The sequence below is a fragment of the Microtus ochrogaster genome, linkage group LG4 (assembly GCF_000317375.1).
Source record: "Microtus ochrogaster isolate Prairie Vole_2 linkage group LG4, MicOch1.0, whole genome shotgun sequence".
In the NCBI taxonomy this organism is placed as follows: Eukaryota; Metazoa; Chordata; class Mammalia; order Rodentia; family Cricetidae; genus Microtus; species Microtus ochrogaster.
In genome coordinates this window covers 60,493,538-60,504,901 of record NC_022030.1, presented here as the reverse complement: position 1 = coordinate 60,504,901, position 11,364 = coordinate 60,493,538, and the positions used below count along the sequence as shown (strand labels likewise).

Here is an 11,364-nt window from a genome sequence, read left to right as displayed (position 1 = left end):
GTGTGGCGTACAACCATGTGCACAGATGTGGAGAGGTGTGGCGTACAACCATGTGCACAGATGTGGAGAGGTAGCGCCAGGGTCACCTATAGTCAGGTCACCACTTAGACTGGAGCAAATCTCTGACCTCCTCTTAGTGTTCAAACTGAGAAAAGGTTTTGAAACTTTTGGCCTTAAGAATAAGCAGGAGCTGGCTAGGGTGGGGCCCTATTGCAGAGAGGCTGTTATAGGTAGGCACACTTTTAAGAGAGCACAGCAGCCTCTCAGGATGTACCAAGTCTTTGCCTTTCCTGCTCATTTCCGTGAAGAACAAGCAGGGGAACCCTCCATGCTTCAGGCCTTAGAAAACAATGCTTATACCTGTGCAGTGGGGACAGTAGTGGCCTATAGCTGAGTTGTTAGAGGAAGCTGTTTGAGAGCTTCAGCCCCATGGGAATTGACTGCTAACCTTGAAGAGAACAGACTAGGGAAAACCTAGGGCGCTGGCCCAGATCTCAGAAGGCTTTTCCACTCAGACTGTCCTGGTGAGTCCTAGAGACTCTGCTGTGTTTTATCATCTCAGGAGCCCCAGTGTGCATTGTCTTTGATGTGAGAGGTGGTAAGCTCTGGGCCCACTGCCTTTCCCCGGGTATGGTGGGTGCAGGTAGGGTGGGGCCGTGAAGGCAAGCACATTTTGGTGGATAGCAAGGTTTTGGGAAGGTGGGTCTAAAAAAGCAAAGATCTGTCCAAGAATGTGGGACCCCTCCTCCACGGTCCATTGGCCACTGGGCCATGGGGGCAAAGGGAGCAGAAGTGGCAAGCATGGCCTTGTCTAGCTTGTGAGTACAACAGAAATAGCCCTTCAGGAGATTAAACTTCAGTGAATCAGCTCAGCTTTATTCCAAAGTATAGGGGATATATAGAATTGGGGTGGTAGCTGGGGAATTGCTTAATTTACGTTAACCAGTACACTCCTGTCGTAAAGCTCCGTATACAAATCTTTGGAAGCATGGTCCTAGTGTAGTGCTCCTAGCACAGTGTCTGATTGCCTTATCGGCAGCAGGGGGAAGCTTCAGGGAACTGTGTCCAGGGTCATACTAGGGTCGAGCATCTGGGCCTAGTAGCAATCTCCAGATGAGGTCAGGTAGAGAACAGGGCTCTTTCTGCCAGGGGAAGGGAGTTGTCCATGTTTCTGAGCTTACTCAGAGTTGCCAGGCCAGGGTAGACTTCAGCTTCGGACCATCAGGGCCTCCCAGCAAAAGAGCAGCCGTGTAGAAGAGTGTTGGCATTGGGACCATGAACATGCTTTTTCAGACTTGATGTTCCTGTTGGCACAAGTGAGAGTGTGGGGTGAGATGCCCTCAGGTTCTCCACTGCTCTGGCTTGTGCTGTGCCCCTCCCACCACACACTGCACTGTCCCCTGCGCAGTTCGTACTAGGGTTGTGGAGAGATGGCACCATTGGTGACGTGAAGCCAGGCTTCTCCATAGAGTCCTTCACTTCGAGGAGACTGGCTATGTTCCTGAAGTGTCACTTTGCTCTCTTACTCTTCTCTGCTTTATCCTCTCCCTCTGCAGGAAGATTTCCGGGACAAAGTGGATGAATACATCAAACGCTATGCCAGATGATAAGAGGGGAGATTGCAGTGCTGAGGACTTTGTCACAGCTGTCTCTGATGTGAAACAGCTAGAGGTAGCCCTCCTCCCCATCCTCATACTCCCTGTCAGCCCCTTGGGCTTGTCCCAGTCTTGCGACCTTGTCCTGAAGACCATCCTCCTGGCTACACAATACAGCAAGAAAATGTCTGGGCTTCGAGAGCGTTGTCCGCTTCCCTTAACATGTTTCCTGAAACTCTGTCTAGGCTGTGGGATTCCTCCGAAGTTGTAATGAACTCACCATTGAGGATAGCACTTGCTTCCCTTACCCCCAACAAAATCGGTGTCCTGCACAAGTGATGTAATGACATGTTTGGTGTGACTGGCAGATTGGCAATAAGAAACCCGCTATAAACTGTGATTGGATGCACATTCTCTTAGCTTCTTCCACGAATGTTGGCCCTGCCTAGATGTGAAGCTTCCCGGAATGCATAGTCATTCACTGTAGATCTTACTGAAATGCGTATTTTATTTAATGTAAGTATATTTTGGAACAGATTTGTAATTTGTACAATTTGATGCTTTAATTATTTTTTTCTATTCTCAATTAGTTTGTATTTTCATTGTATAGAGCAGACACAAAGATACTGGGTCAAGCAACTCTTGAAGAGAGATACAAAGGGACCGTGAAAGGCACATTACTCAGTTTCTCCAGATGTAGCAGGAATCCGGCTGCTGGGTATCAGCTCTTCCTTCAGGTCCGCATGTGGCAAGGATGTTTTGGAGACTTAGTACCTAGAGCTCGATGATCCAAACCAAAGGCAGGGAGTCTTCCCTCATACGCTACCCAGACACAGCAGGCTGAGCTCCCTAAGAAGGGTGGTGGCTGACTCTGCAGTTGTCATAGCATGAGCCAGGGCTTCCCTAATAGAGCTCTGTCTTTGCTTTCCAGCAAGAGGAAGTATCTGGGGAATGAGCTCAGTCTTTGGTGCTGCCAGGACTGCACTGTGGCTGGCTTCTGACTTGCCAGTGGTTCCAAGCCCTCATAGGGGAGTCTCACAGGCCTTGGCAGGCTTAGCAGTAGTTACCATACTCCCTCAGGGTGGAGCCCTTGAGGGTCAGACCTGTCGAGAGAGGCTAGTAGACTTATTCTAGTTTTTTTAGACACTTAAACCAGTGAAATCTAATGCAAAATAAATGCATGTCTGGTTTTATTCACTGCCTGCCTAGCATTCGCACCCAACTGCCAGTCTTCCTGCCTGTCATCCTCTGGGTTTGGTGTCCTTTGCAAGGTCAGTCTTGCTTCCCACTTGGTATCAGAAATTGGGTCAGTTAGCCACAAGGGGTGACCTCATCTGACAGGCCACAAACCTAGATGAACAGAGCAGGAAGGATGGGGCCCAACAGAGTGAATGGTGGTACCCCAGTGATCCAGGACTTGCTCAGGTGCCCCAGCATTCTCCTCTCAGAGCCTGGGGGAGTGCTGAGACAACCCTCTGCCAGTGTTGGTGTTACTGGGTACTCAGCAGCCAGATACTAATGCCACCATACACTCGTCAGCACTCTCGGTGCCCAGCGATCCTGGTGCCTGATTGACAGTGCTAGCGTCAAAGATAGGACTTCCTCACAGTGCTTCAGTGAAGAAATGACACTAGTCCCTGTCAGTCAGATGCGAGACCAGCCTGCCTCAGGCTGCGCTGAGACTGGTGCTAACCTCAGGGCATTATACAGTAGCATTTTATTAGAGGTCAGATAATTTGTGACTTGACATTTCCAGATAGCCAGTACCCTCTCATTCTGTTAAGTGGAAATCCCTTAGAAATAGTTCTGGAACCCTTCACCTCACTCCTCCCAGTGAGCAGTAGCTTGTGCCTGACCTCCAGGCTGGTAGCTTCTTGATCTCCTCACCCAGGCCAAAGCAGCATTCTAACAGTCCTTGGGACCCCAACAAACTGGAATTTTAGTTCTGCTAAGGAAGTGTGGTCCCCAAGCTTGTGAAGAGGCCAGGTCTCAGTGGAAAACTGGTAGGAGTGGTCTGGCCTGGGGAAGGAAGGAAAGCTCTTGGGCAGCTTGAACACACTATCAACCTCTGCCTCCTGGGTCATGGCTCTGCTCTGGAGACTGCTGCTCAGACTTTAGTCTAAGTCGTGTGTTCTCAAGAGCTCAGAGAATGCAGCACCCTCAGAAGGAGGATCGCATCTCTGATCAGTCCTTAAACACCCCACCCCAGCGGGTCACTTCCTTTTAAGTAAGGAGCTGAGGCAGAGTCCAGGTCTTGCCTATACACCGCTGTGCCTCTTTTCCTCCCAGTCTCCTGCTCTTGCTCATTTGTTTGCTTTCTGTTAGTTTTGTGTGGCCCAAGCCTTTACCCCAGTATCCTCCATTCTAGGATGATGTGCACAACACCCAACTCATCTTGGTGTTTTTACCCACTGTTCAGGGAGTATGGGAGAAGGGTCTTCCAATGTGGGTGACCTCCCTTTTTGTTCTGTTCAAGTACTGAGAACCTTACAGCCACCCTGTATTCCTACTCAACAGGCAGCAAGGTATGCATTTGAAAAGCAGTCAGTGCTGTAGAGCAGCTCTGTGGACTGCCTTCCAGGGAGTACCACTGTTGTAGCCTTCTCCCCTCACTTCTGTGAGTGCACTGCGATGAAAGCTCTCGGAGCAACCTAAAGCCACCCTGGATTTCCTCCCCCTCCCCCTGGCAACTCTGACAGGTTGTGATTGGCTTAACCTTTAGTTGAATCGCTTTATTCTTTACTAAACCTAAAATCACCAAGATTCCTGTGGACAGAACAGTCCGGGTTTTGTTTGTTTGTGTTTATTTATTTATTTTAAGTATTATGATTGTTGTGTCCGCATGGACTCCTGCTTGCCAGAAGAAGGAATCAGATCCCATTATAAACAGTTGTGAACCACCATGAGTTCTGGGAAGAGCAGCCATCAGTACTCTTAACCACTGAGGCATCCGTCCTGACATCAGGGTTTTTGCTGACAACCCAGCATAATTTTTTATTGTAAAAAAAGCACTAATGGGCTGACTATACAGTTCAGTGGCAAAGGTGCTGTGCACAAGCCTGGTGACCTGAGTTTGATCCCCGGAACCCATGTCAAAATGGAAAGAGAATGACTCGAGTTTTCCTCTGAGCTCCACATGTGTAATGGCACATGCTCACACTCCTCAATAACAACGTAAGGTAAAACAATAGAAGGCTATCAGCCAGCAACCATGGTCTATAGTAGGCACTTCTTCATTGTCTGTCCCAGAGGTGATTTTCACCTTCACCTACTTAAAAATACCCCATCTAAGAAAGATCTCAGATTGCTACAGTTCCACTGTTCTCAACGTGCTTAATAAAATCTTAGAGTATGGTTACATGGCTAGGAATACTTTTGCCAAAGAATTTGAAAGATAAAGCCTGTGACCCCCCCCCTTCCCTCCCATGACCTGTATCATACACTAGACAGCACAGGGGCTGATGCTGAGGCCACACTGCCTGTCCATGCTTCCTGAAAGAATCACAGTTTAAAGCACACGGTGGAGGCCTTGTCGAGAATGTTTGTACATGTTGAGTGGCATAAAGACTTCTCTCAAATCTCAACTTTGGACTCATTTGCTCTCATTTTCAAATTTCCTGAGCCAGAGTTTTCCCAAAAATTTTCCTAGGCTTCTAGCAGAACTGTTGTGAACAGGGTTTCTTGCGCAGCCTTTGACAGGATCACCTGCCAGGCAGGCATCCACACAGAAAAGAGAGGAGCTAAGACGGCTTAGGTTAAGGATGTTCCTGCTGCCCCGTTAAGCAGTGGGCTCTGGCAGGTCTAGATGTGTCTGTGTTGTTTTTCTCCACACTGCGTCTTTAGTGGCCTCTTCTCGTTTTTGTTGAGCTTTCTAGCCACTCCTCACAGGTGATCAAGCCAACCATTTGTGTTAGCAAACATTTCTCTTTAGAGAAGAAAAGCCCGGTTCTAATAAACCCATGTCCGTCCGTCCTTCCTTCCTTCCTTCCTTCCTTCCTTCCTTCCTTCCTTCCTTCCTTCCTTCCTTCCTTCACTATGGGAACTGAGGGTTCATGTTGGGCAGAGCTGTGGTGAATATGAACAGCCTTTTCCCGTTCCAGAAGCTTTCCCTCATACGAGTGTCTAAAAAGATAGGGCCATGTCCTGGGAGGACTGGTAAGGAGTTCTCGATGAACTTGGGACATAGGCCAAGGTCCAGTGATTCCGTGGATCCTGTTGCCCTCAATATGGGTGTCAGACTGGTAATGGTGGTGTATTGGTAGATTAAAAGAAGCAGCCTGAAGTCCATGCCGTGGCAAAACCCTGGGTACAGAAGCAGTCTTCCATATTGTTTTCACCCGTAGAAAGGGTTGTAAGACATCCTTGGCCGCCTCACAGCTTCCCAAGTCCTTCAAAATAAGTCCCCCTACACCCAGCATGCAGAGCTCACTATGCCACCCTTACAGGAAATAGCCATTTAGGGCCCTGGCTATTCCTTCATGTCCTGAGATGACACTAGTCTAGTTAGTCAAGTCTCAGCTTTCCTCTTGGGGTCTGTCCAGATTCAGTTCATATGTTCTTAAGTGCGCTGACATCTTCCATGAAGATAGGCACTTGTGAGGACCCCTCTCTTTCCTGTCATCAGGAAACACAAGATAGGAATGCCACTTGATCGTATATGTTTGTCCCTCTGGGAGCTACTGAGCACCTGGAGCCTCATCTTGGCCATTTGCAGTAACCTGGCTGGTTATAGTGTGACTCTTCGCTGTTGAGCAAAGTAGAGAATATGGATTGTGTACCAGAGGCAATCGCCCCAGGAATTGTCTAGAAGCTGGGTCCTCTGGCCAACCAGGCAATGACTGGCAGGTTATGCCACCATCTAGGGAGCTGTCTGGTCTGTGCAGTTTGCTTTGCCTGAGTGAGGAGCCTAGGAAGAGAACAATAAAATCTTAGCCAGACGCTCAGACTTGGCTATCGGTATGAATAGAAGTGAAGTGTAGGACTGAAAACATTCAAACCTCCCAACCCCCAGTAAATAACATGTTAACTCAGACTAAAAATGTAGGGAAAAACTAGGCTAAAGTGAAAGGCAATGGAGGAAGCAAGCTAGAATGACAACCCATATGGTAAAGGTAGGATCAGTGACATGGAGACAGACCCTGGAACATGCAGCAGACAACACAGGCCCTCAGAGTGAGGGTTGCAGAGAAGGCTGGAGAAGATTGGATGGACTGATTGACCAAGCTGAGTGTATACCTGGCCATGACACAAATTGCCAGACAAGTGTGACAGTGCCCTTAAGTGAGACCCAGCAGGTTCTGACTCATGGTAGCCATAGCTTCTCTGCTAGCAAGGGAACTCAATTCTCGGTTCTAGAACTCAGAATAGAGCCTACCCAGAGGGTCATTTGACCTTAACAGTTCCTGCCACACCTGTCCCTGAGATCACTGAAGCTGGCAAAGAACCAGCCAGGAAGAGCAGAGAATGCGCCACTGGGGTTCCCACAGGCCCAAGAAAAGGCGGTGTTTCCATGAACTGGTGGAGGAGAGAAGCCTTGCCATGCAACATACTGGACAGAGGTTAGGGGCTGATACCTGCTCAGCAATGGGGAAATAAATCTAAAGGCTATGTTGGTCCTGCCCAAAAATAAATGTCAAGGTGACTGAGCAGTTGAAGGCACATGCCAGGCCTCGGGACTCAATATGGGAGGAGGGAATCATTTGTTAAGTGCGCCAGGTGGACGTGCAAGCAAGTGCTCAGACGGCATAGTTGAAAAACAGCACCCAGGGGCTGGAGAGATGGCTCAGAGGTTAAGAGCATTGCCTGCTCTTCCAAAGGTCCTGAGTTCAATTCCCGGCAACCACATGGTGGCTCACAGCCATCTGTAGGGAGGTCTGGTGCCCTCTTCTGGCCTTCAGGCATACAGACAGACAGAATATTGTATACATAATAAATAAATAAATATAAAAAAAGAAAAACAGCACCCAGAATAAAGCTTCTAAATACTTGTAGTGCTGGAACATCCATACCGTGCCACTATAAGCCACCAAGCCTGCTGACATACTAGGCACCAGGCTGGCTACAATGCTTTCCTGGAAAGGGAATTTAAACAGCAGTCTCTAAGTCAGGCACTGCTGGAGAGGGGTGGAGAGGAGTCCTTCAGATGACTTCCCAGACAGGCATAGCTCTTGCTTTCCCTCATGTAAACCAAAGTTGCTCTTCCAGGAGAGACAGACCAGGCCCCCAGCCTGAGGCTGGCCAAAGCAATGCCAACACTAGCACAGCACCAGACTTCAGATCACACAGTCTCTGAATATAACGTGTCCAAGAGCCTCAGAAGTCATCTGTCGGAGTTAAGGTTTCCATTGCGGTGAAGAGACACCATGACCACAGGAATTCTTATAAAGAAAACATTTAATTGGGGCGGCTTGCTTACGGTTTCAGAGGTTCAGTTTGTTTTCATGATGTGGGGAGGGCGGCAGCATTGTGCCGTGCAGGCAGACCTGGTGTCGGGAGACTAGCTGAGAGTCCTACCCCTTGCAGGCACAGGAAGTGAACTGCCACAAACTGCAGTATCCTGAGCACGGGAAACCTCGAAGTCCAGTCCCACAGTGACACACTTCCTCCAACAATGCTGTACTCCAACAAAGCCACACCTAATAGTGCTACTCCCTGTAAGGTTATGGGCTCCTTTTACTTCAAACCACCACATTCCATTCCCTGCCACCATAAGCTTGAACAATATGATGCAAAATGCATTTAGTCCAACTTCAAAAATCCTCAGTCTTTCACAGTCTCAAATGTTTTAAAAGTCCAGTCTCTTCTGAGATTCATATAATCTCTTAACTAATCCCCTCTAAAATAATCTCATACTTCAATACTTAATGGCACAGGATATACATTGCCATTTCAAAACACAGGGAAGGGAACATTATGGGGAAATACTGGACCAAAAGACCAAAAACCAGTTGGGTAAACTCCAAATTCTTCATCTCTGTGTCAGATGTCAAAATGGTCTTCAAATCTCAAATTCTGTTCCGCTTTGTTGACTGCAACACTCTTCTTCTGGACTGGTTCCACTCCTTTAGCAGCTCTCAGCGGGTACCCATGACTCTGTCTTCTTTAACATCTTTTGTTTCCAAGGCAATCCAGACTTCAACTTCACAGCTTCACACAATGGCCTCTCTAGTGGGCCTTCATTCAGGACACCCCTGACACACACTTGGCTTCAGTGGCTTTCTTTAGATGTGGAAGCCAATCCCACAACCTGTTTCTCCTATTAACTCTAAAGCCAGAACTACATGGCCAAAGATGCTAGGTTCTGCTGCTTGCTAGGGCTGGAACATGGCCTCCTCATTCAATTACATCTTCACCAGCTTTCTGTCTTTCACTAGCTAAGCTTGGCTGTCCTGAAACTTGCTCTGTAGACCAGGCTGGCCTCAAATTTAGAGATCCACCGGCCTCTGCCTTCCCAGTGCTGGGATTAAAGGTGTTCGTTCCTCCATCACACCTGGCTCTAAGCTTTTCTTTAGATCCTTTTCAGAAGTTGGGAATTTAGCTTCTGGGATAGTGCCCTGAAGTCTCTTCTCTATTCCATTTCTAATCCAGTTATCTTCTTGAACACAGGATTTAGCTCCATTTCACTTTCTGGTGCTCCCTGCTTGGCTTCCTCCTTTTCATTATAAATCTTCATTAGAGTCTGTACTAGGCTGTTTGAAGATATCTTCTGCCAATGGAATTAATTGTGAACTTTTCAGTTTAGCCTCAGGCAGATTCTTCACCAAAATATCACAGGAATGATCTCTAGGCAATATACTAAAATTCTCTGAAACATCTTGAGTGAGCCCCTGACAGTTCAAATAACTCTTAGCACATCTGCTTCCATGTTTCTCCTAGTATGCCCCATGTAAAAGGTCTTAAAGCATTCCACTTCTTTCATAACCCAAAGTCCAAATTCCTCCAAACAAACACATGGTCAGGCCTATCAGCAATACCTGACTCCTGGTACCAACTGCTGTCATAGTAAGGTTTTTGTTGCTGTGAAGAGACCCCATGACCATGGCAACTCTTACGAGAACATTTAATTGAGGTGGTGCCTCCTCACTTACACTTTTCATTATCATCACAACAGGGAGCATTGTGCCGTGCAGGTTGATGTGGTGCTGGAGTAGCTGAGAGTCAACAGGAGGGTGATGATACACTTGGCAGTATCCTCAACATAAGAAACTTCAAAGGCCTGCCCAGCAGTGACATACTTCCTCCAACAAGGCCATCCATACCCACGCCAATAAAGCCATACCTCCTAATGGTGCCACTCATAATGAGATTATGAGTCAGTTACATCCAGAATACCACGTTCCACTCCCTGGCCCCAATAAGCTTGTAACAATATACTGCAAAGCCTGGGAGCAGATGGGCATTGCCTATAGAGTACCCCAATGTGAATGACGGCTGGTTTCAGAAACCATACAGGCCGGAAGGAAGGTGCATGACATTAAATGCTGAAAGGCGCACGTGGCAAAAACCTGGTTTCTGGAAACAAAGTGAAAAGTCAGCTTGATTCTTCAAATGCTGTAAAACAAAGAATCACTGCCCTATTTGTAAAGGTTGGCTAAAACCTTCAATATGGGTGCAGTGGGGCACCATGTTTAATCCCAGCACTTAGAAGACAGCCAGGTGGATCTCTGCAAATCCAAGGCCAGTCAGGGCTATGTAATGAGACTCAAAAATTATGTAAAACCAAAGTTCTTCTAAAATGGATGGTGGGGCCGTTAGAAGTCATAGATGGTCAAATAGAAATCGCCCATCTGATGCTCAAGCATAGTGATGCTGAAAGTCAGCGGTGAGGAACAGGAGTCGTCAGAGAGGACAGAGACTGAATACTGTAATACTATAAATACTTGCAAATACTCAAGTATTGTTAAATTTTAATTAAAAACGGGGGTGGGGTGTAGCACTTAACCTAGGATGTGTGAGGTCCTGGGATTATCTCTAGTACTCCCACCCCCTGTACCCCCCAAATGGCAAACTAAATTCAGGTAAGATTCCCTCCGCTCATCAAAAATGGGTGAAACGATGCAAGGGAACTGGGAAGAGATGTGTCAGTAGCTAAGGACACGAAGTGCTCTTCTGGGAGACCCAAGTTCCGTTCCTAGCACTCGTGGGTGACTTGCAAGCGCATGTAGCTCCAGCTTCAGGGGACGCCAAGCCCTTCTCTGGAATCCATGGACAACTGTACTCATGTACATACACGTGTAATTTAAAAATAAATGTTTTTAACGTTGGTACTAGTGAACTTAATTCACATGTGTGTGTGTCATAATACCCATAGCAGCCACTGACAGCTGCACAGGAAGATACACTGACAGGCCCAGCAGATGTGACTACAGCTGTAGTTGCATGCTACCACATCTGGCTGATGGCAGTACGCACCTGAAAGGGTGCTCAACATCATTTGTTGGCAAAGCACTTCTGAGACCATTCCCCATGAACGTAACAGAACTGGCAAAAGGAAAAAGGAGAGGCAACGGCTTTGGCCAACCTGAGGATCCCCCAGACTTCAGTGAGAGCAGAGGTGTGGCATCTTTCACTAGACTAGCCCACACCACAATGTTGTTAGAAACATGCAGCCAGAGTGGGCAGAACACTGTGGGTGCTCTTTGAAGCTTACCTTCCCAAAGGAATGTGCCATTCCTTAACAAATCTTCCATCCCCGTGATGAGTCCATGTGCATGGTTTGAATCAGAGTTCAGGAAGGACAGTGGTGCTTTCTCTGTGTTGCAAAACACGT

The 11,364-nt window shown here is 47.6% G+C and overlaps 1 protein-coding gene across 3 annotated transcripts in view; it reads left to right on the top strand.

Moving 5' to 3' along the window:
* Ube2f (ubiquitin conjugating enzyme E2 F (putative)) overlaps positions 1 to 10,854 on the top strand; it is a 55,143-nt gene extending 44,289 nt beyond the window's left edge. For 2 of the 3 annotated variants that reach the window (XM_026786179.1, XM_005361692.2), the window contains exon 10: positions 1,557 to 2,181. In XM_026786179.1, coding sequence (XP_026641980.1) covers positions 1,557 to 1,607 — 51 coding nt within the window. In that variant the 3' untranslated portion in view covers positions 1,608 to 2,181. Of the gene's footprint in view, positions 1 to 1,556; positions 2,182 to 9,705 lie in introns of those variants that run through there. The other variant, XR_003378176.1, reaches the window with a different exon arrangement.
* The last annotated feature ends 510 nt before the right edge of the window (positions 10,855 to 11,364 follow it).